The sequence below is a fragment of the Chamaea fasciata genome, unplaced genomic scaffold, assembly GCF_029207755.1.
Source record: "Chamaea fasciata isolate MVZ Bird 193981 ecotype frontalis unplaced genomic scaffold, bChaFas1.0.hap1 SCAF_13, whole genome shotgun sequence".
Lineage (NCBI taxonomy): Eukaryota > Metazoa > Chordata > Aves > Passeriformes > Sylviidae > Chamaea > Chamaea fasciata.
Genome location: NW_027094098.1, coordinates 11,861,286 through 11,889,120, shown reverse-complemented (window position 1 = coordinate 11,889,120; position 27,835 = coordinate 11,861,286). Strand labels below are relative to the sequence as shown.

The window sequence follows — 27,835 nt, the reverse complement described above, 5'->3', positions numbered from 1 at the left end:
TTTAATGGTTCTCAAACAGACTACAACAAAGGCTGCAGGGAAAAACATTTTATTTCCAAGCAGATTACAAAGAGCAGAGAATATAAGAGTAAAATTAAATTAAAAAAATAGTTGAGTGCATCTCTTTAAAATGATTTGTAGTGTGAGTTACTCACGGGGCAAAGCTACTGGAGAGTTCTGAAGGTCACTTTGCAGGATGCCAATCACATGTGCTGTTTAGACCTGGGTCAACACAGGAGGGACAGACAAGATGTATTTTGCATATAGGCTGCACACTCATTATCAAGCGAGGTTTTGGGCTGCAACTGGACCCTGCCTTTTTGAGACATCCCCTCCGCCTCATTCTCTCCTGCAGTTCCCTCGAGTTCTAGACATGGTTTATTGCTGCTGTAAGTGGGTTTAATCTGCCTTCCCGTTCTGATGAGCTCCAACGAGAAAGGAGAAGCAGGCAAACGTGGCTGCCATGCACAAGGTTACAGGGAACCTGACTGCAGTGCTAAGAGCAGAGCTTCAGCCACGCAGCAAACGAAAGCGACAAGTAGGGACACAGCAGTCACTTCAGAGATTTGGGGGCAGCATGTCAGCAAGACTTCTGGAAGAATTGAGATGTTCCTTAAGGTAGGAAGAGGTATAAGCAGATAAGGGCTCTTTCCTAAGCATTGGCACCAATTAAACAGAAGAGGCTGAATCATCAGGATAAGGTGCATTCCCTGTAATGTATGAGAGGAGCAGTCCAGCAATAAGATGGGGAGAAAAGCCCTGTATAGGGTGGAAGACAGTTGATATCCCACTTCAATAGTGATTTGGGAGTCCAAGCACTAATTCCAAGTCAGTCAGTATTAAACCTGTGTAAGAATGTGGTTTGGCTGGACAGCTGCACAGCCACACCGTGTCCAGCAGCACTCAGTCCAGCAAGAGGATGAGCAACTACAGTACCAGCAGTCCTCCACCCCCTGTACACTCAGGGGGGTCTCTTCTACCATTTCTGGATCTGCTCTTATCACAGCATAGGAATATTTGAGGCCTCAACCCTTCTATGTATGCCAAGGCAGACAGTAGCCCTGATGCAGCTGAGAACAAGACTGTCTTAATTTCTGCCCTAGCAGCAACAGTGCAGAAGAAGATTCTTATTAAGAGATCAGATTAAGTCTTTTTGTATTGTCCAAGGCAGAACAGTTCCAAAACTACTTCAGACCTTGTGACCCCTCTGAAGTCCAGACCTCTAGGGGTGAGGCAGCCAACAGATGAGAGCTCTATGAAGTTCTTAGACCATTCCCTTTACACACTGCTCAAGACAGGAGTGAAGAACCACTCTCCAGTCTGCTCTCCGCTGCTTCAGCCAGCACCACTTAAGAGGAAATGCTTGACCTCTTGAAAGCAAATGAAAATCTAATGGTGCTGTGGACATGTGTAAGAGGCTACAAGTTTCCTAAAGAAAGCAACACTGTTAAATGTCAAGAGCTTGGACAATACATGAGTCTCATGTCAGAATGTGAGGTTCTTTACAAGTCAGTCAGTCTCTGCTTTCTATGGTTCCTTTCATAACACAGTGACAAGATGGGCACAGTTCAAAATCAACAACACATGGTCTCTAGCTTGACTTCTCAGCTCTATTTATTTAGAGATCGATGCATTTTCAGCCTGTCTCATACAAGGCATAGGGCACAGAGTTCCTGTCAATATATACACGCATACAAGAGCAGTACAAGCAGTTTGGCACTCTCAGAGCCAAGGGGGAATGCCCTTTAAGCAGCAGTCAAGCTGGTTATAGGAAAGTGTTAAAAAGCTATTTTACATGTTTGACTGGGAACATTTCCCAGAATGTGGACAGCAACCCTAAGCCACAGCACTCTTCTGTGCTACTCTGTGCACATCTTCCTATGAGCCCCTACAAGGGAGCAGATCATGTTCTTCACTATCAAAGAACATAGTATTTATATTCTAGAAATACTGTACCTTTTAAACTAGCTCCAGAGAGACAGACTAGAAGTCAGATCCAGGAAAATAACCCTTAAGTCACAGTATATCGATTGTCTCTAAAAAAAGGGAATGAAGTTAACACAGTGGACATTCTGATGAGACAGTACAGAACAGTGCAGCAGTCCACTTCTGCATCAGCAGAACCTCTCCTATGTACATGCAGACAATGAGAAAGGAATGGAAACACTCCAGTCCATCAGGACAAAACCAATCATCAGGAGATCTCCACAGCTCACCATGCTCACCTCAGCCTAGTTTCCCTGTTCTTAACCAGTATCCTTCAAGGAGAACTCTTCCCCCTACAAAGACTTGAGATCATCTTGCAGTTAAGAGTAGTAAGGAAAGTGCACAATCTAGAATTTTAAGGTAACATGGAATTTTGTTTCCCCAGAAAGCTCAGCTGAAGTTCCTGTTTGTCCCCAGCCTGCAACTGCCCCAAAGTTCTGACAGGTATTGCAGCTTCTGTCAATTTTTAGTGTTAAGAGGTGGCCCTCAAGGCTGCCCTGTAAAGCAACTGGTACAGTGTGTATATGGCAGATTGTTTAATATCCACTGTATTTCTGATGGAGACAGCCAGGCTTTCCAACTCTGCTCTGATGATAGGACAAACTGCCCAAAAGAAAGGGAAAGCCACTCTGTGCATACCTCTTGGACAGACCCTGTGCAACAGGCACATGCAACTGCTTGGATAGTGGGAGCCTGTCCCAACCATATCCTCAAAGACTTAAAATAGGGCCAAAGATGGACATGCCAGTCACTACGATATGGTGAAAGGATTAGAGGCTTCTGACAGCTGAAGCAGTGCTGGTGATCCCAAGAGCCACCCTATGAAGAGGCACCTGCTGGATCCCAGCAGACAAACTCAGGTCACAGTACCTGCTGCCAGCACTACACCCACCCTAGGCACCATCTTCCCAGCTTACCCACTGGGATCTGGGTACTGATCCTACTAGGCTGTTTTCCTCTGGCCTAGTTCTGAGGGCAGATACTGAGCTAAGAGCCTAAAACAAAACAACAGGGCATTGCTACTTCATCTCTCTGCACGCACTTACTTGAGCACAGAGTCCTGCAGAGGGAACAAACTGCTTATACTGACAGCTAACTCAAGCACATCTGCTTCCTCAGGAACACCAACGTCATTATGAAGCATCAGGGGACTGGGAAGTCTCTCTAAGCTGCACACCTCAACACTGTTCACAAGCACAAGACGGGGAACATTGGCTACTCTCATCAATTTACACTCTTCACAACCAACAGAGAGGGCAGACCTTCCTTCTCAGTAGATAGGTGCTGGACAACAGAGGCTTCAGGAAAGTTGCTTGCCTTTACATGAGTTTAAGTTCTTCTACTGTAATATATATTTAAGTATTTATCTGTGTGTTTTGGAACAGGGAAGGGACATGTGGTGGAGAAGCAGGGAAGACAAGTTCAAGAAGCAGAGTAGTTTCTCTGCATCCAAGAAGCTGGTGGCACAAGTAACAAGCCTGGCAAGTGATCTCCCATTTCAAGCAGAGTTGGCTACCTGCTGGCTTCAAACAAGCAGACTACTTGTTAATCATATAAAATACAGCAACCATTTAAGATGCAGCAAGGCAAGGCTACAGGGCTGGGGATTATGATCATGGACGATGCCAAAAGCTACACAGCTGTGTTGAAAACTGTGAAAAGGCTGTTAAACGGCAGGAGTAAGCATGTGCTGCTCCTGGAAGGCCTTTTCCCTCCACTACCCCTCCATCATGTTGTTATTGTGATGCATTTGAAAAGGCAGAGAGAGGGGAATTTGCCTAGGGGTAAAGCCACAGAACGTTAGGACAGTCTGATCTAGTCTCACAAATCCCATGTTCCTAGCCTGGCACTGAGTTTCCAGCAGCAAGCAGACATTCAGGTCCTTCAACAGAAGTGTATGCCCTTCTACCTTCATAAATTGTAGGGGTGAAAGAAATCCAGCAGAGTTGAGCTGGAAAGCATGAACAGGGATGAAAACAACCAGTTTGCATACTGATCTTTGTATAATGACCCCCCCACCCTCACAGCTCACTCTTCCCCAAATAAAGACACATTGTTCAATGGCATGTTGAAAAGACGTGCTCGTCATTCTTAATAAACAACTAGAGTAAGAATACATAAGAGAAACAGGGTGGTATCTTTATATGATACACAAGTGTATGTTACAAGAATTTCATCAGGCACAGAAGCCTCAAGGTTTAAGGCCTCAATGTTAGGCCAAAAAAGAAGAGTGTGGTAAAGTTTGTACTTTTAACATCTAAAAATGTCACTTAAAGGTCTGAATAGAAATTGTTGGTTTGTTTTTTTTTGTATAAATCATAATTGCAGTTCACTCTCTCCTCTTTCTTCCAAGACAACAGCAAATTAACGTCCAAGCACAAGAAAAGATGCCTGCCTCTCCTCCACTGGCTGAGCAGGTCCATCCATCATTCTGTGCCCTCTAGGCTGCACGTGCTCCAAGGAGACAGAGGCCCCAGCCAACCAGGCCAGTCCTGTAATTCATGTTTTCTACATCCAGGCCAGTCCTGTAATTCATGTTTTCTACATCATAAAAAAAAACCCAGAGTCAACCAGCAGCTTTCCACAGCTCCCAGCTCGCAGGGGATATGCAGCCTCCAATGGTTCCAACAGTTTGGTGTGTTGGGTAGGATACACAATGGGTAGGTTTTCCTTTAGATTCTTTTAAAGAGAAGAAGCCTAAAAGGGCTTCATAACTACACCAATAAAAAACCAAAAACTTAGGCATCTCCTTTAGTGTAAAAGTCTGTACAATTTCTCTTTGCTTGTCCCTCCCCCATCACCTGGCCCCACCCCAACTGAGCCACGAAGGATGCCTTAGTGCATGGTGCTGGCATTAGCCACGGCAAGAGCTTCCTGAATCTCTCGTATCACCAGGATCCGGGTGAGCATCTGCTCCATCTGCTCTCTGCTGATCGGCTGGATGGAATACCAGATCGGGCTGTTGGGGGCCACCACTGGCTCCGGTGTCAAGTAAAATGTGTCATTCCGGCCTTTCACACTCTGGGGGCTGTGTGAGGAAGATCAGAAATAACCAGACTAACAAAAATGTCCTGGAAGAGAGACACCACCGTTGTCCTCACCCCAAACTTCACAAATCCTGACAGTGAACATCTGGCTGACGACACATGAAGGTACAGAGATACATCTAGGGGCAACATTGATCCTAAAGTTTTAGGACATGCCAAGGTTAAAAAGCCATGGTGAGGACTACAAGAAAGTAGTTTTTGTTTCACACTGGTAAGCATAGAACACACATGGCTTTAAGGGTCTTTCAGAGTGAAGAAAGGATGGGGTATTTTTACATTCAGGCTACTTGCAGATCCATCTGTGCAGAAGAACCATTATATTAAATTTCAGAACCATCAGAATTTAGAGATCAGTCCTCTGAGGCAACCTCCAATCTCCATAGCAAGTCCTTATTTTTGTTCAGAAGATGGTTTGAATAGGATCCTAATCCTATCTTTAGTAGTGGATGGTTCCAGATGACTAGCAACTCACAAGCAGAAGAACAAGTTCAAGCCAACACAGCAAATGTCCAAGATTAAGAGCAGCCAGTTCACAAATCAGGATTTGTCTCTTAAATACCCCAAAAATTCAATTTACATGCCATCAGAGTTAACCCCACTCTCCCACATCAACACCTCTCTCCATTTAAGTAAATTTATGGAAATAAAGAAATTGTGCCACCAATATCACACAACACTGAAAACTAGGCCAGGCACAGGGTGCAGCTCCCCAGCCACAGAAGACAAGCACCATACACAGAGACAAGAGCTCTCACCATTTGAAGAGGTAGAAGTCATACAGCTTTATCGGACACCTCAGGGGGTTCTCTGGATTCTCGGTCTGCTCTGCATACATGTCATCTGTAACTACAAACCAGCCCCCCAGAAGTCTGTCAGACACTCCGTGTAAGCACAGCACACTGAACAGTACCATAGAGCCTCAACACTGCAGCACCTTGTCACCATACAAGAGCTGGCAAGAGACATATGGCTGTTCCAGGGCAGAGGCACCTGCCTATAAATGCTAAAAGCATTATGCAGAGCTTGCTTCATCCTGAGGCTATTGAGGATCACAACCCATCCATATCCTTCTTTCCATTTCTCCTCTATCAGTGTGCAAAATGAGGGAAATCTCACTACAGAGACTGCAAAGCCTCAGTTGCATCCTGTGCTTTTAAGAGGATAGATTGTACTTACATGGGAATTCTGTATGAGTTCAAATGAATCAAGGTAAGAGAAGCCCTCCCAAAGAATTTCCTCCATCTCTCCATAAGCACTTACACCCAATAGCCTCTTTGCCCATTAAACAAACAAACAAACAAACAAAAAACAAAAAACCACACAAAAGCAAAAGTAACAAAAAATTATCCTTAGTTCTTGATGAGTCCCACATGCCTCAGGTAAGGCATGTCCCCAGGGTTATGACTAGAAGGTACTATCCTCTCTTGGATAGAATGCATGGAAAACACATATTGCCAGGCTACAGGCAACTGGCAGAGCCTTGGATTCCCTACCTGCAAACATCTCCAGGTTCATCCACTTCTTCAAGCCCAAGTAAGTAAAATATTCCCAAAGAAACCTCCTAGACACTACCTTTCTGTCCTGTCTGGTGCATGCCTGGAGCCTTCATATAGCGGATACTCGTGCTTTTATCCTTGGGATTAGAAGGGTTCTTCTTGGTCTGCCTCAGCACCTTGGAGAATGCCAGCTTCATGTGCTGGTCTACTGTTTTCAACAGGAAGTATCTGAGCAGCAGGAACAGAACACAGGATAGTCAGAGGCAAGCAAGGGACAGAGTCACAACAGCAAGGTAGTTATCTTTAGTCATCATGAGCAGGTTGAAGCTCAAAGCAACCACTGGGCTAAGGACTGTTCCAGCAGCAAAGTATACAAAAGTCACAGGTTCAGTCTGCCCTCTGCTAGCTCATTTTGTCTGATGAAGCTACAAGTGGGCTCTGCGTGCAACCATTTGCAACTCATGATTTTGCCCTACACAGTGCAGCTGTTTCACACCAATCCTGTTAAGGTACCTGAAGTTCTTTTATTGCCCAAGATTCCCTAAGACCTGAGTACTTACTTTGTATTAAAAAACATCAGTGTAGTGAGCAAGGTGGAAGGGGAGTGAGCTCCAAGCTGCTTACACTCCCACAGCATCTCTTCTGTTACATGACTGGAGAGGATGTAACCTGCAATTATCAGAAGTCAGCATCATGCCAGGGGATAGACACAACATGAACACAGGCAGCATTTTACTCTGTAAGTACTAGAGAGTATATAAATCTTAACAGAAGGAGGAAGAGGAGATTCTCACTAGTGTCAAGATTCAGTGCTCTGCAAATAACTTTTTAAACAGCAGGTACAGCTAGGAAACACTTGTACATATCCATCAACCTCTAGCTGTGGAGAGTATGCTTGTGCAACATGCCTACACATCCCAGCCCATAGAGAAAAGAATATGCACTTAAACAGCTTTTAACCACTGGCTCTACTCCAATGCAGATGCTCTTAATCCAATAATATGTGAGAGCAGGAAGATCAGTGTAACAAATCAGTTCTTGGCCCTGTGCACAGCTTCAGACAGCACACAGTGCCAAGTGATGTACTTGGACACAGAAGTAATCCTTTGATTCTCAGGTTTTTTCCCCCCCTTTGTGTAGAAGAAAAATACTACACTCCAAATACACAGATAAACAGAAAAAAAAGACAGCAGTATGAACTCCGGGGCTTGTGGAATGTCAAAGTATTGATCAAACAGCCAGACTGAAAACAAAAGGATTCCAAAACTCACGGTGCTATGTAGCCACCTAGCCTAAATAATATCAGCTACTTTTCTGAACATAAGCAGGCAGTAATTTCTTCACTGATGTCCAAATATAACAAAGGGAATCAAAGCAATGAGAAACCGGGTTTCCATGCTCTGAAAATGCAATTCTTATCTAGTTTTCATACAGTTCTCTGTCAAAATCTGTCTCTTCTGGAACTGCTCCCCCCATCCCTGCTGCCATGATCTCCTAAACATGAGGTTGAGCTGCAACTGATTAAAGCACTGGAGGCTTTAGTCACTCATTGTTTTTTCCTTTGACACTCAGTTGGTCCTGCAGACAGTATCCATCTGGCTACATGGCACTATGACAGTGCTGTATTATCTCCAAAAGAAACAATACATATTAGAGGCAGGATGTATTACCACTTCAGATAAGGAAACCTGATTCAAATCAAGGATCAGCTGGCTGCCAAGTAACCAATTCCATGACATTACAAAGTCCCCACAATGTGCCTTCTGACTGGTGACAAGTGACAGACAAATAATGCTCAATGACAGTCAGGGTTCAGGCCTGACAACTGCAGTAACCCCAGCATTCACTGCAAACACAACATTTTTCTCCCTGACCAGCATTAGCTAGCCAAGGGATGTTACATACTTCAGAAAGGTTGCTATTCAGACTACACCCATGCTGTAGGTTCACTTTAAACATTCCAAGCTCTGGAAAGCTTTAAAGTTCTTCAACTATAGCCCTTACCAAGAGGTGAAACACGGGGCTGTATGTCCTTAAGAACTTCATGCAGCCATTCAGTGAACCGAATATAGTAGAGATCTGAGAAGATGTCATCGACTCGGCCATTTTCAAAGAGATACTGTAAGAGATTCACAACACAGGCCAGTACAGTGGGAGCAAGTGTGGTCCTCAGACCAGACCTCATCCTAAGGACCCACATCTTCAGTCAAGCATTTTATGGCACGGTACTGAAGACTAATACAGTTTACTTGAAGAGTAAGAACTCTTGCACCAAGGCCAACACTGGGTAGATAATCTCCATTACTATCATGGGAATGCCGAGACAGAAAAATGAAAAACCATCTCACTAAGTAAAGCTGATTGGATTTCACCTTTTATTTCAGGTGTATTCACTTCAAGTTATTTCACATGACTACTGGACGCTACTTTTTCAGGTCAACAACAAGGATGCTCAATTTCCCTGTCCAAGTTTAGCTCTATTCCTGCAGATCTTACAGAAAGATCATACATCCCACAGCACATAAAGCTAAATTCTTGCCTGTTAAAGCTTCAACTAGATTTAAGTCTTGGCACTGACAACTTCTTCAGACATCATCCAACCCTTCTCCCCCCACCAAAATAAGCTAAATGGATTTACAGGCTGGGGATGGTGTGTCTGGACAGGGCCCAGGCAGAAAGGGACCTGGGGGTGCTGATGACAGCAGCTGAACATGAGCCAGCAGTGTGCCCTGGTGGCCAAGAGGGCCAATGGCACCTGGCCTGGATCAGGAATGGTGTGGCCAGCAGGAGCAGGGAGGTCATTCTGGCCCTGTACTCAGCACTGCTGAGGCCACACCTCGAGTGCTGTGTCCAGCTCTGGCCCCTCAGTTTAGGAAGGACGTTGAGATGCTTGAATGCGTCCAGAGGAGGCAACAAGGCTGGTGAAGGACTCGGAAAACAAGCCAGATGAAGAACAACTGAGGGAGGTGGGGTTGTTTAGCCTGGAGAAAAGGAGACTCAGAGGTGACCTTATCACTCTCTACAACTTCCTAAAGGGTGGTTGTGGTCAGGTGAGGGTTGGTCTCTTTCTCCAGGCAGGAACTGACAGAACGAGAGAACAGAGTCTTAAGCTGCAGCAAGGGAAATATAGGTAGGATATTAGGAAGAAGTTTTCCACTGAAAGAGTGATTAAATACTGGAGTAGTCTGCCTGGGGAGGTGGTGGAGACACCATTCCTGAATGTGTTTAAAAAGAGACTGGATATGGCACTTGATGCCATGATCTAGTTGAGGTGTTAGGGCTGGGTTGGACTCGATCTTGAAGGTCCCTTTCAACCGACACATTCTGTGATTCTGAGATTATTTTCACTGTGATACTGAACTCAGTTATTCACAAACTTAACTCACAGACAAAAGCATTGCCTGCCCTAAGAAAGTCAAGTTGTCTGACGTTTTCAAGGTTTTTTTTTAGCAAAGAGACTTTTTTTCATATAGAATTGTTGGGAAGCTTAATAGAAGTCACAGTCTCTATTTTTATAACCAAGAGTCCCCCTGCACATGCTGACAACACGGACAGTTCTGGAGCACATAGAGCTGTCCCATCCTACCTTCTGAATACACAGGAAGATATAGTAGAGCACATCTGGATCATAGGGTTCACCATCACCATTCCGAGCTTCTCGTGTCATTAAGCACAGACCATAATTCAGCTCAGCCACAGCTGAAGAGATGAGATCTTCCTGGAACCTCAGCAGCTGACGCCCTGGAAAAACAAAACAGAGCTGTATTATTTAAGCCATAAAGCCATATTATTTCCTAACATTTCAGGAAAGATTTCCCACATATCCATTCTATCTGGCAGGTCCAGCACTACCTCATTCTCCTAGTACAGTAAAGCAAGTTGAAATAAATTCAGATCTTAGGCCGTCAGAAATACTAGAAGATAAAACAGGCAAGAGTTTGATACGAAGATCCTCTGCCCTACCAAATGCATGACTATTGCCTTCTTTTACCATGTCCCCAGTGAAATGCTGCCCTGCAGCAACAGGAAAACAGCAACTCCATGACTTTTCTACCAGCTTGGCCAGACAGTTTGTCCATGCACCACAGTCATCCAGAGCCCTTTTCTATTGTTATCAGCCAAGGTGCTCAACGGGGCTCAGCACAGAGCTAATACGTGTCCTATGGCAGTGGGAATACACAATAATTAGCACTGCAGAGTAAATTAAAATTTAAATTTAGGAACAACCACTGATTAAACAAAAGAGTTTTCCAAAGCAGTAAACACCTAACATTTCAGTCACTCCTAATCCTACTTGAAAGGAAACAAAGGTCATGTTGTCACACCACTTACTTCCAATAGGTGCTAGTCTATTTTGGGCTTCCTTTTCCAGCTCTGCATTCTTGGTCTGTGCCCAACTTTTCCACACTTCAAGACCTTCTTCTGGCTTCAGAGAGTTTGGAAGTAGAAGTTCAGGGGAAGTCTGCGGCTGTGGCTGTGGTTCAACTTCAGCAACCTGAACAGTTTGAGCCTATGAAAGGAAACACTTCAGGTTACACATACACTTCAATATGCAACAGCTGGACCAAAAAACAAGAATCCCGCAATACCTGTAGCCCCAGGATACCAACCTTCTGCAACACTCCCAACAAGAAATTAATCCAAGGAATGCAACTTTTGCTGTCCAACCTGAATTGCTGCTCACAAAAGAATATTCTACACTCCAAAAACTCTTGCAGTTTGAATAGACAGATCTATCTTCGGCTCACTTGTCACTCTGAATCACCACTGAAGTCCATCTAACTACAAGAGCAGGACACAGAGACCACCAGCCCCTGAACAGAAAGGTGCCACCAGCTTTACTCACCACTGCTGCTCCACACCTAGACTGCCCTGAGGAAGGTCCTGGGTACAATCACATTCCATACACCACTGGCACCCCTCCCTATTCAGACTCTATTCTTTTAGCAGTACATAACAGGCACACAGAATAAATACATTCTGTTCTTATCATCAATGATGAATAAGATTAATTCACTTGTAAAAGGTATAAAGCAGTAAGACTAGAACACAGCATCAAAACAACAATTCAGTTTCAATGCAAAATTCTCAAAATACCAAATACTACTAATGGGGACTAGCTACTATTTTGTGAAGAGTGACTGCATGACTTATTACAGACCTAGGGCATCTCCAGACTCCTTGGAAATCTACTTTGCAGCAGGACCTTAGGTCACCAAGAATTACAATCTCAAACTGAAACTTATTTGTCAGGCAACCAATAGCACCAATCTAAAACCTGCAGCAAGCCCTTCAGCTGCACTCACTCTGCATTCTTCACTACAGGTTTTCAATTCCATGCTCCAGAGTCTCAGAGCCACCTCAATTAACAGCTTTACAGACCTTAGTCAAACTCTCACTGGCACCCTGAATGTTACAGAAATAGCAATTCTTGTATCAAAACAGTCTTGCTTTTTCCTTCCCAAGAGCTACTCCAAAAAGCAGCTCTTCCTTTGATACTGCTAAGTGTCAATATTAGGGGAAGTTGCTCTGACAGTACTAGAGACCACAGCAATGTGAAAATGGCATAGAGACTTTTAGTACTTGTAACTTATTTATTATAAAAAAACAACAGCTTAAGAGGCAAAGTATGCAAGACTCTCAGACTGGAGCCTTCCAACTGCCTCTGGTTGGTTTTTTTATTCTCTGCAGCACTATTAGCTTTTTGCTTATCAGCCCTTGCAGCATGTAGCACAGATGCAGAGAGACTGACTGAACAGGCCCAGCTTTAACCAAGGTAGATGGCAACTAAGTTGTGAAGCAAAGCCTCTCTGCCTTAAGGAGTCCAAGGGTGAACTGACACCTTGTCTTTGTAGGAGCCACGACTGAGCCTCTGCTCTCCTCCAGAGTGCTGCCACATTACTCTTCAGAGAGCTGAAAGCTTTCCAGAGCCAACTCCCTCCATCAGCCCAATCCAAGGGACAGTCTTCTGCCCTGACCTCAGACACCTTGTCCACTGTGAAGGCTGGACACAGGTTGATGTAAACCTGCTGAACTGGCAGATGCTTCTTAACAAACTTATATTTTTCGCAAATAGCACAAAATTGCTGCAACTTGCCCAGATCCCCTAGAAGCACAAGGCCAGAGGACAGCACAGGGCAAGCAGGCGAATTCCTTCTCAGTGTCACAGTTTTGAGAGGGTCAACTCCCAAAAGTGTGATGTGCACCTCCAGTAGCTTTACTGCCCCCCTAGAGAGAGAGTACACCCCTCCTGGAATTGCCTATGTATTTAGGGTATTTTATTTTAAATAAAAATGTACCCTAAAGTACACTTGATCCAGGAAGTTTCCTCACAATTAGTCAGATTTCGATACTTTACCCCGGCACTGGATCTGCTGTGGACTCCATGTGCAATGTAACACAAAGTAAGTGATAATGACTAGTACATATTAGCACACCTTATTTGGCTGCAATTACCCCTGTCTGTCCACTGGCATCCCTGAAACAGCTCAGGAAAACACTGCAGATCTCAGAGTACCTGCTATGAAGAGTCTGGCAAACAGTATGTATCTAATAATTTTTAACACTAAGATCAAGACTGTACTTTCTTTTGGGAAGTTTTGAATCCTATAACTATGTACCGACATTATCACATGAAAGTCTCCATCAGGAGTCAAGTGCCCTGTGTCATATTCAGGCTTCTGGGACAGATGCATCTCTGCTTCCCAGACACCTGCTGTCTGTTGGCACACTCCCTCTCCACACCATTTGTAAGTTGTTAATCACAAACTGAGATCAAGAGGCAGTTTTTAACTTACTGAGCAAGTGACTTGTAGCTGCTGCTGCTGCCCCTGCTCTTGGGGTGTGGGCTGCTGCTGTTGCTGCTGTGGGTCCCATATGTGCACTGTCTGTGCTGTATTCTGGTATGTCCCTGCCACAGCCTGCACTGCCACTGGAATGTGGATGTTGCCATTCATAAACTGTGCTGGAAAGATCGAATTAGCAAGAGTCTGCACCACTTCCTCATGAGAGTTCTTCACTACTGAAGTACTTCCCACCATTTTATCCTTGTCATCTTCCAGCTTCACTGTAGCCAGTGTTGTGGGCGAGCCACTGACGTGGACGGCATTGTAGGCCTCCTGAGGGATGGCAATGTGGGTTATGTTTTGCTGCTGAAGGTCACCACGTGGCTGAGCAGAGTAAACAGGGATGGTCCACGTCTCTCCAGTGGGGCTAGTAATGGTCCCAGTGGCACTGTACAGATGGGCACTGTCCACTGTTAACAAGTCTGGCCTTAAAGAGACATAACTTTGCTGCTGGCCCTGAGGAATGGCCAGCACTGTGGCAACTGGCTGCCCTGAAATAGCGTACGATACAGTAATCGGCATATCCACTTTACGTTTCTTCACCGGCTGAAGGACACTGGCAGAGCTGATCCGCCTCTCTCCCTCTCGTGGGGAACCTTGTTGAGAAGGTGGGGGTGACAGTGCCCCCACTGTCTGGATCTGGATCTGCTGGCCACCAGTAATGGCCTGTCCTGCCACAAGCTGGGCCTGGATCTGCTGGTGTTGTATGTGCTCCTCCTGTAGCTCTGCAGCCTGGATCTGCTGGGCAGTCTGCACATGTTGCACTTGGATCTGAGCTGCCTGCAGCTGTGATGGGCTGGGGCTCTGAAGAGACTGACTCTGTATTGTCTGCGATGCCTGCTGCTGTGCCTGGCCTTGGATCTGCACTTGGACCTGTATTGGCTGCTCCGAAGCCTGATGGACAGAGAGCTGTGGGGAGAGCTGCTGGGCGGAGACCTGCTGCGGTGACTGCTGGACCTGGACCTGAACCTGCAACGACACCAAGGCACAGTTAGAGATCAGCAAACGTCAGTGATTCAGCAGAGATGGTCTGTCACTCCAGATCTATGCTCCAGGTCTTTTATGCTCACTTTTGATTCCATGTATTAATCCATTAGTGAGGACTTCAGAAAAATGAAATCAAGTTATTCTAGAAGTGCCTGGCTGATAACAGCGATATAGCAGATGTGTTTGCTCAGCACTGCACATGACTCGTATCACAGAGAGAACAGCACATGAACTACATCTCCACCCTCGAAACTCTATGGGCTCAAGCCAACAGATTCCATCCTTGGAATCCAAGAGTCTTCAAAGCTATTTCCATTGCTAAAATGTTACTTTAGCACAGGTCTTGCAATACCGAGACATTAAGGTCATTCACATTATAATCACAGGAGCTTGCCTCATTCTTACCATGCTCTAGAGATTGTTTTACTGTTGCTCACCCCAGTCCCAAGATGGGCACAGGATCACTTGCTGGTGACAGGCAATAAGAAATATGGGTAAGTCAAAACCAGCACTTGGCTCTTTCCTCATAAAGTACAGGAATATTACTTTGAAACCTATCATAAATAGTAACGCTGCTCAAGCAGGTGTCAACACAGAATGCAGCAAGTTCAACCTCAATCTTTGTCATGCAGTAATGGCCTATGCTGCAGCATGTTTTTTAAACTCTACAAGAATTTCTTTGGCAGTGATAATTAAGACCTACTCTTTTTTCATTATTTACTTATTCCACTTGATACCATTTATTGTCCAAACTACTCAGTTGTATTTTCTAGCTCATGCACTTAGACAGAGCTGTATAACACAGAGAAAATCTGTTGACTTGATTCTAAACCAGTTTCTTTTATTTTAGAGAGGGAAAAAAAAATCACACCGTCTCACATTAATGCTCATTTGTCCAAGGTCTGCCACAACACCTAGCAGCAGTCAAAAGTAGCCCCCAGCACAAATTTCAGGTCTCAATAGCTTCACATCCCTTGTCCAGATACTTCTCCACTTTTCCTCACATTTACACAGACAACTTGTTACATTTGCCTTGTCCTAGAAGAGATATCCCAGGTACTCATGACCATCTGTTTCTCCAGGCTTCATTAAAACTTTATCTTAAGGAAGGGAATTAATTACTCAACACCTCTTTCTGGAGCCAACACAGACTTATTTAGTTGCAAGACTACATGTCTTCCTACTCACAGTTCTCTCACCTTTTTCTACCTCACTTCCTGGAGCCAGGCAGACTAATGCAGCATTTGCACAGGGACAGCACACTAGCCAGCCTGACAACACCAAAAAGAACTACAATGCAGGCCTGCTGTGCACAAAATCTCACTTCTCAGCATCGCTGTTAAGAAGTCTTGAAAAATGGTAAGGACACATCTACAGCCAATTAAGTGTTGCTAAGGAAAAAACTGGGGTAGCAAAATGCCCCACTGGCAGGCCAGATTTCTAAGTCACCTCCTGTTAAGAATTAATTTATTTCCAGGAAGAACAGGGTATAGTTCCTTCTGGGAACTCTGTGCAGTGTACTGTAATCCAGATGACGTGGTGACTCTACAGTCATATCCCGCAAGGTAACAAGAAGCACGTGACCTTGTGCCAGCATGACAGTTTAAAAAACTGCATCAATGAGTGATTTGATCAGGCAGTCAGTTGAATGAGATGAATTCACCTATGGGATGTTTCCTCAGTTCTAACTGATATCATTCTGCGCTGGAGTGTGAGTACTGCCCTGGGCAAACAGACCCAAACATGGATCCCAGGTAGGGGTTCAGTTTAAGAAAGCCAGTTGCAATCACACTCCTAAGGCAAGAATTCTCCAAAATACTTCACTTTAAAAATCACTAATATGGTCCTTACTATTAATTTAAGTCCTTGTTCAAAAGATTACCTGCAAGGCAAAGGCCAAAGGTTGAACAAATTACTGTTTTATTGCACTGGTATTTTCAGTTTCACACAAGAAACATTTGCGTTATCTGCTAGGATTCAAAACGATGTTAAGAGATAAATGTGTCATTTGTCCAGTACTCCTGTAGAGTTTTCAGAATTTGTACAGGCTGACACCTTAAAAGCATCCTCACCTTCTTTCCACACAAAATTTTACATTACAGTTTCTGTGAGTGCTGTAACATATATAAAGAAAAGACTTTTTTTCACCAGCAGTAAGAATTCAAAGTCTCCTCGTGTGCTGAAACAATTTTATCACATAAGCACAATTAGAAAGGTAATGGAACTGGTTTAAGAAAGAGGCATTGTCAGCAAGAGGCATGGACTAAGAACAAATGGAACAAGACAGCATTTGCTCCCTTCTGCACTTGCAAACAGACTGTTTCAGTTTGAGGGGACCTCCATTGATCATCCAGTCCAACTGCCTGACCACTTCAGGGCTGACCATAGGCTACAGCTGTCGTTCCCAGCACTGCCTAACAGCCCCTTAAGTAAAGACAGCCTTGGGGCACCAACCACCTCTTAGAAGCCTGTTCCAGTGTTTGACCACTCTCTTGGTAAAGAAATGCTTCCAAACATCCACTCTAAACCTCCCCTGGTGCAGCTTTGAACCATTTCAGAGCCTGAGCCTACAGTGTTGGAAAGTCAGCAGCAACTTCCACCACTTACAACAGATGAGCAGTCATGCCCTGAGGCCCTTTGGAACTCCCCCAGGACTAAATCCTAACTCCTACAACAGGGATGTCTTGCTACTGCTTTAGAGTCCACTCTGTTATTGTTAACACCCAAAGAATGAGTCCAGGCCCAAACAATATGAAGTCAAATTCCAGAATCACTTGAAGCTCTCCATGCTCCAAACAGCAGGCATCATCCTTCTGACTAGAGTGGTCCTATTTAAAAGGACATTGGAGCTCTACTCTACCTACCACACATTATGCATCTCCTGTAAATTATACATCCATTTTTAACAACTGTATCTCGCAGTAGATCTGTCCCTCTTTTCAAGCAGGTTGTATCCAGGACTGCTACAAGCATTCATTTCAGATTTACAGGCTTTAACCTGGTCTGAGACCAGAGGCTTCTTATATTGACCTCACTGTCCTTTTTTGTCCTCAGATAGCAAGTTAGACAAAGAATTACACTCAGCAGCAGCAGCAGCAGATTACTTTATTAAAGACTCTGAACAAAGGGGAATGTTTTAAATTTACAGGCCAAGACCAACAGGGAGGACTTTAAATCTTCACTTTATGCTGATGATTAAAGCAAAAACATGTTATGCAGGCAATTCCTGGGTTACTGGTGCAAGAAAGGAACATGCCAAGTTACCAGTACTGAAATACTATTTATTGCCAAAGGTCTGGATCCAACAGCATGAAAGAATCACGTCCCAGCAGGCTATCATGACACAGAGAAAAGCCTTTTCATCATAAAGTAGTTGGAAGCTGGATCAAGTACTAGCTGCCTAGAAAATCAAAGGCATCAGAAATCAACCCTGTATCGTAACGGGAAGGCAGAACTAAATTCCCTTAAAGGACATCTGTCACATTGAGCCCAAAAACATATTCTGTCCTGAACTGAGCACATGCAAAGAGTAAATAAGTAACCCCAGGACCATGAGAACATCTGAAGCCCAGCTGCCAAAACTTTTTTCCTAATGGTTGATAGACAAACTTTCAAGTAGGAGTCATAACATGTCTGCCCTGAGTGGATTCTCTGCCCAAAAAAGAATCCGACTCAGATGTTTCAGAACTGCAGCTCTGAAACAACTGAGATTTTCATAGCTTGTTAATTCTTTCATTTACAGACTGACTGGATTATCAAATATTTCCTAAAACCTAACTCAAAATGAGCACAAATAGCAACTCTTTCCTGAATGGATTTTTTGATATGTAGTTTGTCCTAGAGCACCTGACAGGCTCTTAAATGCATCTTTCCACAAAGAGATCTTGGTTTTTAAAGCTGTATTTAAACCAGCAAGCAGTAGTACACACCAAGAGCAGATCTCCAGAGCAAGACTGAACACATACTAACATGCCCACACTACACCTTCCAGAAGACTATTTCAAACTTAGTTCTAGTCTTGCCCACCAGCCAAGTCTGACAACATGAAAACCTAAGCTTAGTTTCATCTGGAGGGAACTCCAAGTGACAGGCTCCAGACCTACAAGAGGTAGGAAGGAGCAGATGGACAACTTGCTGCAAGAAGTATGCTCCAAATGCCACCAGAAGTAATGCAGGTACATCTCAAACTTCCCACACAAAGTCAAATACTTGGGCAAAAAGTTAGCAAGAGTATGAGAAGAGTAATCTCAGGGTTTTTAGCCCAGTTAAGGACAGAAGATTTAAAATACAGTTCCCTCAACAACAGTCCTAAGCTAAAGCAAGTCCAGCACTAAAAACTAACACTGTAACAAAGAGTTCCTTCTAAAGTTACACCAGAAAGTGTACATGAAAGTACAAAACAGATATGAAAAGTGTAAGTGAAGAGTAAGTGAAAAGACTGATCAGTGAAGTAGCAGGAAATGTCAGAACTTGTTATTGAACTACTTTACAGGAAGTCCTTTGCTATCTAAGTAAACAAGGTCTACGGGAAGGGTACAAGGCAGCTTTTCAGAACAACTGCCAGACCAACTCTCACTCCAGGATTTTCCTCTGCTCATTCATCAACATCAGAGAGCGAATTCCATCAGCTATATTAGGCTTTGGGTGTGTTTAAACAGTTACAATATCAAGATTATGCTATCAAGCTGTACACTGGGGAGAGATTTACGTCTAAGACAGTTAAAACATATGAACCACAGAAAAACAGCTTACCTCTCCGACAGAAGCCAACTTCCATATACAAGTAGATGCTGCCTCGAAGAAACCACTCTTGACTATAATCACTGTTTGAAGTGTCCCATTCAGCCCCAGCAAATGCTGATTAATACCTGCTGCTACAGTAAAATGGTACTGGCATGTTTTCCAAATGTAAGCAAATAAGAACTCTACCTCCAAGCTAAATTTCAAAACCAGTACAGAGGCAAGAGGAAGGTACATCCATGAAAAGCAAAGGGAAGATGCATTCTGTGCAGAGCCAGAGAGAAGACTTTTTTCTCAGCTATTTAAGGGCATCTTTCCCTGCCTTGTGTCATTAATAATGTCTAGCCTCCTAAAAAGGTCTGAAGTCACAGAATAGACTGAAGAGTAAACACATGAGAAACTGAGCAATTAGAAAGGCACAAGTATTAACTGAAAGATGTTTTACACAGGCATTTAACCATTCCCCATACAGTTCCATGATCTTGCTCAACATATAGCAACGTCCTCACAAGCCCTGCCCAAGAAAATCTGGGCACCTAAACATCAGACTGTTCACAAAAAGTTGAAACTGAGGATTTTCTCAAGACACACCATAAGCAAAGATATCTTCTGTCCTCTGATATTCTTTCACTTAAAGCTTCTTGTGTAAGAAGCACAAGAGGTTCGTTGACCTCTGCAAAAGTACCATATTTGGGAAGCAAGCCAGCACTAAACACCTCACTGGCATCATCAGTTCAATGGCCTCAATGCACAGGACCAACAAGCAACAATCTCACCAAAAGCAGAGCTGACAAAACTCTTACTTGACTGGAGCAAAACACAGACCTTCCCAGCCACTCCCTGATGCACAACAAGGTAAGACAACTTGACATACTAAACTCCTTCTTAAGGTCACTTAGGGCACCCCTGTGATACTGGGTGTGGAAGGAGCTCGAGGATACTTGAACTGTAGCAATGACCAGTGTACATAACCCAACAGTTGCATCCACTCATCCTGTAAAATAAACATTTGGTAAGACTTTGCTGAACTTTTCAGGCAAGAAAACCTTAAAGTGACAACTTCAATGAGAAAATTTATTTTGCCAGAATAAATAAAAGCAGCAAGCAGTCACACTCTGTCTTTAGTTGTTCACAGCAAGTAAAATCCAGGATGAAACCTGAACACTGTCTGTCCCTATGATAGTAAGATCATCATTACCACTTGCAACTGTGAGGTCATCTGACTGATCATACCGTTAGTCACCTTCAGCAGCACTGTCACACTGCCAGACATAAGCACAGTCATCCAAAGGGTCTTCCACTGATTTGCAATTGGATTAGCAAGAACTAAACAGATTACCAAGCCAAGTACCAGGATGACAAGTTTAATCAAAAGCTAGGAGGCTTCAGCAGATGACCAAAATTCATCAGAATACAACACAAGCAGTATTTCAGCCCAGGGAGCCAGTTGGACCCAGTGCACTGCAATGCTGGAACACTGTCACTCCCCAGAGTCACAACAAAATCCAGCTTTATCCAGAAGATGTGCTCTGCCACTGCTGCCACAGTGACAGTGCAGAGATAAGTGAACACTAAATCATGGGTTTAACATAAATTATGTCTCAATAAGAAATCCTGAAAGACAGAAAAACACTCTTGCAAAGGGGTAAAGAAATTGTTCTCCACACTATTCTTGCAGAAAAACTCGTATAATTCTGAGCTAGCTGCTCAAACACACCAGAGTTCAGCTGCACTGCTGATACACAAAAGCTGCAGCCACATCTAGTACCAAATGTGCCACCTAAAATGAGCAGCAGGGTAGGCAATACAAATAGTAATGATGGTCAGTACAGATGAGAAGGCAGGTATCTAAAAGCAGAGGTACATCAAAAACAAGGAGAACAGAGTAGACAACATTCTTTAGGAAAGTTGCTGAAATCTTCATTTTCATGAGAAGCTTTACATATTCAGGGTGCAGGTCATTCAGTTCAAAAATCAGGGACCAGTCTCTGGCAGCAACTCTATGTTTATTTACAAGAAGGCCAGGTTATTTTTCTCTGGAGCATATGATATATGACCTCCCTCCCTATCTCTGTTACTAAGAGACTTGCAAGGGTCAAGCCTGAACACTGGGTAGTTCTGAAAGGAGACAAGAAGAAAAAAATGAGAGGGGCGGGAAAAAGAGAAAGATTCCTTTTGACTTTTACAACTGGTTTGGGGGCTTTACACATCTTCAAGGCTGAGGCACTCAAAAGCCAACCCTCCTAGCTGTTCTACTGAAAAACAAAACTTCTTCCAGAAAATATACTAGCTGGCAAAACCAAACCCACTCTCAGTTTTAATAGCCTCATGCAGAGATCCAAGTCATGCCAGAAAGACTTCAGGTTTTTGTTCTTCAAAAGCCTTTCAACACAAGTTACTGTAGGGCAACAGGTTACAAAAGTCCCAGTTAAGCATTCATTTACTCAATAGAGAGTAACTGGAGACGAGTTAGCAGTGAAGGAGGTAAGTCTGTCTTTGCTGTAGGATAAAAACATGCAAGTGAGCTGTTGGCACAAGTCTGCTGCACTGCAGCAAGTACACAGTACCTTAATTCCAGTCATTTGTGACTCCACACTCTCACTTATTTAAAAAAAAAAAAAAAAAAAAAAAAAAAAAAAAAAAAAAAAAAAAAAAGAGCTCACAGCTCTACATTCTGCTGCAGAAATCAGAAAGATTCATATCTCAAGTGTATCACAATTACAGCTATAATAAGAGTTCAGCTGTTAGGAGACATATCACAGAAAAACCTTAGTAAATGCCCTGCCACCTAAGAACTCTTCAAATCACAAAATATATCTGAGGACAAAAGCAGTTTCCTAAGCTATAAAATTGGTTTGTTTTTTTCCTGATAGTGGATTTGCTTACTTAAAACCTAATAAAATATCTAATGTAGTATCTACTTAAAAAAACCCCAAACAAACAAAAAAAAACCCCACCAAAAAAGACAACTTCCACTGTGCAAACAGCTAATCTACCTTGATGTATATGCATTCTCTAGAATTCCTTTCCTGAACCTTCCCCTGGTTCACATCTTAAAGTTGATGCTCTTGCATTTCTCCCTTACTTAAAACCCCGTTCAAGAATGACAACTTTTAAAATGTTCAAGGAATACTATTTAAAGATTATTGATAAAGAAAAAAAAATCCTTAAGGCAAGCTCCATCCCACAATCACCCTGAACAATCAGACAGTCAGAGGGGGCTGGTATTTATAGCAGCTCCAGAGCACAAGGCTTTGGGAGTTGTGGACACGCCAGAACCATTTCTCCAATAGGTGACACCACTCCATTGCTATGTGTAGGCTGCTCCTACAGCAGGGCCCGAGGGAGGCACAGTCAACAATTTACTACCAAATTCCTTAAAGGAAAGGGAAATATTGCACTTCTATATAAAGTTAATTGGCCCTGCCTCTTAAGTACTTGTCAGAGGCTTAAGGTTAGACAGCAGCTCTGAACACTACTCCATCAGTTAGCAAGTCATATACACAGAGAAGATTTCAGATGCTTACCTGGACTTGCTGGGGTTGCTGCACCTGTATCTGCTGCTCTGGCTGAGTTTGTTGCTGGATACTGGTTGTCACAGGACAAGCAAGTTCAAGCAAAGACCCAGCCACCTCTGTGCTGTCCGTGTAAATGCAGTTGCCACCCTGCTGATACACCATTGTGGTGGTGGCTGTCTGCTGAAACTCCTGGAGAGCTTCTGGCCCCTTGGAAGCAAGGGAGTCTAGAAACTCCTTCATCCTGTGCTGGGGGATTGTTCGCGCCTTCACACGGATGTATTCTTCAAAGGAAATGGTGTTCTCCAGAGAATTATTCATATTGCAAGGTCTTCAGGGTTCCTTAAGGAAACAGAAAGTAAAAGTCTTAACTACAGCACCCCCTTGATGCAAGGATATTTTTAACTCCAGTAACTAATCTCTCATACCAAGTACTGTATGAAAACTGGCAAACATGCACAGCCAGATGCCCAAGACAGATGCTTTAGTTTTATGAGGCATCTTGTGCTACTACACATTTCTCAGATTAACCCTTGGCAGCTCAGGGGAGTCTGAACAATACCCAGGTGTGACTCCTCCTCCTCCCAGAGCTCACTGCCATGTAAACTCTTCTAGCTCTGTACTTCACCCAGACCAGGCAAGTCCTGTACCAGACAAATCCATTTGTTGGCAGCATGCACTGTTAGCAAGAGAGGCTCAGGAATCAATACCTGCGGCCCTGCTCTGCAGCAGCAGAGGTGGGAGACTGAGCAATGTGTTCTATCAGGCCATGCAGTTCTATTCTAGGCAGCTAATGGGAAGCACAACACAAGAGCAACAGATGCAGCATTCAGCTCATGGCTATCAGGACTCATCGATTTGAACAGAGCAAGCAAAAGGAGAGCGCTGGGATCGAGATATTTCCCCAAAGTGGGAACTACACACATGGAGAAGCAGAGCTCTGGAAATGACAAAGGCAACTGCAGCATCAGTTCTTGATCTCCTTTTAAAATAGGAAGAGGTTAACATGAAACATGCCATGTGTGAAGACAAAAGAGAGACAGAAAAAAAAGTTAAGATGATCAGGGCAGAAGTGAAAGCAAAGAAAAAAACCACCACCACCAAAGATGACTCCACCTGAGAACATCAGACAGCCCCAGGGTATACTCTGACAGCATTCTTCTCTTATTGACTTATCTTGTTTAAACCCACAAATTGTTTTTGCAATGAGTATACTGGTTGTTTCTAAAGCACTAATTAGCCTTGATAGAGCATAAATACATTTGAGCTGCACCATCACCAAATACTGAGACAGTTGTGAAAAGATGTGAAACCACACAAGATCAGGACTAGAAGAGGTTATTCAGCACTACTAGATCAAGCTCCATAAAGGAGGAAAAACAGACAGACATCACTATATACACTATGACTGTAGGTCTAAAGAGAACAGGTACAAAAACAGAGCTCTATGTATCCTTTCAGCATGACTTAATAAAGTAGAACTGAGACAGGGCTATGGCTGAATGTAAGACTGCAAAAGCCTGCCGGTGTGAAAACAGGAGCTAACTCTGGGCATTCACTGGCACTCAAGCACACTGCACAAGTCCAATGCCAGTTAGCACTAAAACCTGGGAGAGCTGAAGCAAATGGTAATTCCTCTTCACTGTTATGTGACAGCAGTCCAAACACAGCTTTTGTTTACATGGAGGTTCATGGCTAGTGCATTGGACCAGGCTCACGGGAGAAAAAAAAAAAAACGAGTATCAAAGGTAAGAGGAACACACGAGGCAACTTGTGCTCTGTCTATGGTTTCTGAAGTCTTTAAGACACATTTGTTGCTGTATGAGATTTCTACAGAAGATATTCTTAAAACATGCACCATGTTTAGTAAAAAACACCAGATATTGGTGTTCACATAGCAAATCCAACAGCTCTGCAAATAACAGAATACAGAAGCTCCTGTAGAGCCCACATCTGGAGAGAAAAAAAAACCACATTCTTACAGAGACACCAACCGGACATTTTCAAGCCAGCTCTGGGTGATAGAACCAATAAGACTACTCACTTCTCCAGGAGCCACCCAAGAGTACTCTACACCTCTAGAGCACACATTACTAACCCCTTCCCAGGTGACCATATGCCCAGGGTGAAACCAAGGGAGAACAATGATGTTAATGCGTCCATGGGGACTCTGGACTCAGACAAGACCTTGAAATGTGTTTTGCACCTAACTGCATGATGCTCCATTATACACTCTGAGGCTGGAAAACAGATTTTGAGCAGTTAACTTGTCCCAATCTTCTACTTTCAAGTATTTGACGTCAATACTACAGTGAGGCTTCCAGAAGAGCATCATTATTTCCCATGTTCACCCTGAGGTGCACTAGCAGATACAGCTTGGAGAGGGAAGACTCTTCTGAAGAATAAGCCTCAAGGATGCCATGCTGGGACCCCAGACATGAATGCCACAGATGTTCTTCCACAGCAGGATCCCAGATGTAAGTGCCACAGATGCTCTTTGACAGCCAGCTGCTGCTGAATTGGATGGGCTGACCTCTCCCAGGCGCTCCCTTCCCGCTCCTGCATTGTTTTTTATTATGTTGTAACAACTCAGGGAATAGCTATCCACCTTCTGTTAATCTTGTCAAAGAGGAGTTTCCAATGGGAGTTGTTAGCCCTCATTTCTACTTTTGAAACTCCAACCCTTCAACAAGCCACAGCATTCTCCCGTGTAAGAGACCAGAAGCCACAAGAAACCCAGAAGCATAAGCAGCAGATGCTCACCACCAAACCATCACCAGTCTCTTCTGACCACCAGGAAGCAGAACAAAGCAAACACGAATTTCTTAAATGCAAATCCTTGACCCTGCTCAGCTGGTCCATTTCAATGAGTTCTTGTTAGCATCAAAATCAAGAGCCTACTAGGCCAATCCTCCCCTACTAGCAAATCTTCCTCTCTCACAAATCGTCAGAAGAAATCTCTTTCCCTTCTTCTACCATGGAAAGAAAAATTTCCTTTACATTTTCCTGAAGTTACTATACTAAGAGCCACTAAGCTGAGCCCCTGCAGTATTCCAAATGTCAGGCATGGACCAGAGCCCCACCATGCCCCAGAGGAGCAGCAAGATCTTCCCTGGGTCTTCTCTACAGCTGCAGCTACAGGCCCTGTAGGTAACAGTGTCTCCTGGAGTAGCTTGTATAAGTTTTAAGGCTGCTTGGGATTATTTAACTAGAAGCACTGAACCACTCAATACTGCATAAGGCCCTATGCAGCAGTAGAGGTACCAGGTCCAGAGAAAGATTCAGAAATGTAATACTGCGCCCCCCAGAAATTTTACTTATTGAAACTAAACCAACCTGCATTTATGGCAGAAAACCTCCGTAAGGCTCTAGGGTGCATTCAACAGGTTTTTGTAGGGCAACACATACAGCTTGCTACTGCAGTCACCACTTTTACTGTTAGTTATTAAAACACACTAATGTGTGCATTCCATTTCTCCCACAGACACACACTGGAAACTGCAAACGCCCGCCCTCACTGGATCTCAGCAGCACGGTTTTATTTTGCGTTTTAAAATTAAAAAACAAGAACATCCAGGCAGTAAGTTTCTCCAGTAAAGGAAGGTAACTCCTCTCTGTGCAGCACAACTGCATTTTTTCAGGAAGTAAGTTCAAGAAATTCTTCAAAGATTATAAGCACATACGGTTAGTCGATAAAACTTAGACTGAGGTTACTGAAAACACACACACAACTTGCAGCATGTGGACAATCTGGACTCACCAGTCACCATGTTGCATGTATTTCTGCTGCTCTTGTCCTGAGCTCTTAGACTTGTAACGTTCTGGAGAAGACAGAACAAAGAAGCCCTTTCCATCCCCAGTTCCTCTTTCTTTATTAAGTCATTTTATTTTTAATATGTATTCCATTAAGAAAAAAAAATCAGGAAACAAAATGATCATCCACGCAGCTAGCAGCTCCTACTGAGGAATTGCAAGATGCCAAATTTCTAACCATCGCATCCCTCAGGCTGGTGGTACTGAGAACAACTACGTGAGCACATCTGTCACAGAGCGCCGTGCAGCGACAGGCGCGGCACGGTGGGTAACACCGGAGTTACTGGCAGACAGAACTTAGAACAAGGCAGCAGCAGCAGAGACCGTATCCAGAGCCCCCCCACCCCCCTAGGTGTTCCCGGTGCTGCCCCGAGAGACAGCCGGGAACGCTACGGACCGCTCGGCCACCCAGCCAAGACAAGGCGAAGCTCCGTGTTTAGGCCCTGAGACCGTCGGCTGCAGCTCAGCCTCTGTCCTGCCCGAGCGGGGACATGGAGCTCACGGGGCTTCCCCCGCCCGCGGGGACCCGGCACTGCCCCAGCCGCTCCCGCCGCCTTTGTCTGTCGGCGGGGCGGCCGGGCCGGGCCCGCAGGCGGCGCCGTGACACCGCCTCCCCCGCCCCGCCGGTAGGAGCCATGTCGGGGGCTCCGCCAGGACGGGGCCGCCGAGGGCCGCGCACAGGCCGCGCTTTCCGGTGCCTCACTGCCCGGGCGGGGGGGGGGCGACGGGGACGCGCCCGGTGCACTGGGGGGGAGAGCAGGGAGCGCGCCCGCGCGGGCCAGGAAAGCGCGCGCGCGCGCGCGGCAGGCGGGGCCGCCCCCTCCCCCTCCCCGCCGGGCCCGCGCCGCCCCCGGAACCGCCGCCTCCTCCCCCGCGCCCAAGGGAGGCCCCACCCGGCCCCACCGCCGCCGCGCACTACCCCGGCCCGCCGGCCCGGCTGCGCCGCGGCGTGACCCGGCCCCGCCTCACCCCGGCCCTGTCGCCGCCGCCGCCTCGGCCCCGAGTCTTTTCCCCTCACAGCTCCCTGGGCGCCATCTTACATTCAACCCCCTACAGCCAATCACCGCGCTGCCCCAGCGTCGCGAGAGCGCGGCTCCCAAACCCCGCGAGAGCTCAGTTCCTAGGCCCGCCCCGCGCCTTAAAGGGGCCTGGCCACGGCGGGGCGCGGGGAGGGTGCGGCCGCTGGGGGGCGCCCTGCGTTGGGGGGGGCGTGCGGCCGCCGTGACCCCCTGAACGCTGTGGGGACACGGAGGGAGAGGGACAGACCCCGGGCAGCCGGGGTAGCCGGGACGCCACCAGCACCGCATGGCCGTGGGGCGACGCCGGCCGAGGGGCTCCACGCGGCGGCCCCGCTCCTTCGCGGCATGTGGGTGCAGCCCGGCCCCCAATCCCACACAGCACCTGGG

At 45.1% G+C, this 27,835-nt stretch overlaps 1 protein-coding gene across 4 annotated transcripts; it reads right to left on the bottom strand.

Annotated features, from left to right (window-relative positions):
- Positions 1–33: 33 nt before the first annotated feature.
- On the bottom strand, positions 34–27,495 carry QRICH1 (glutamine rich 1). 4 transcript variants are annotated; one of them, XM_066195123.1, is made up of 11 exons: positions 27,399–27,495; positions 26,377–26,437; positions 22,629–22,958; positions 13,327–14,343; positions 10,862–11,039; positions 10,116–10,270; positions 8,534–8,648; positions 7,090–7,198; positions 6,606–6,757; positions 5,789–5,879; positions 34–5,014 (listed from the first exon to the last, which is right to left on the bottom strand). In XM_066195123.1, exons 3-11 carry the CDS (start codon positions 22,935–22,937, stop codon positions 4,822–4,824), a joined length of 2,319 nt encoding a protein of 772 aa, XP_066051220.1. In that variant the 5' UTR covers positions 22,938–22,958; positions 26,377–26,437; positions 27,399–27,495; the 3' UTR covers positions 34–4,821. The 4 variants fall into 4 exon arrangements, with proteins under 4 accessions (XP_066051220.1, XP_066051224.1, XP_066051223.1 ...); XM_066195127.1 differs by having other exon boundaries at positions 27,470–27,495; XM_066195126.1 differs by lacking the exon at positions 27,399–27,495 and adding an exon at positions 27,349–27,369.
- Between the last annotated feature and the right edge of the window lie 340 nt (positions 27,496–27,835).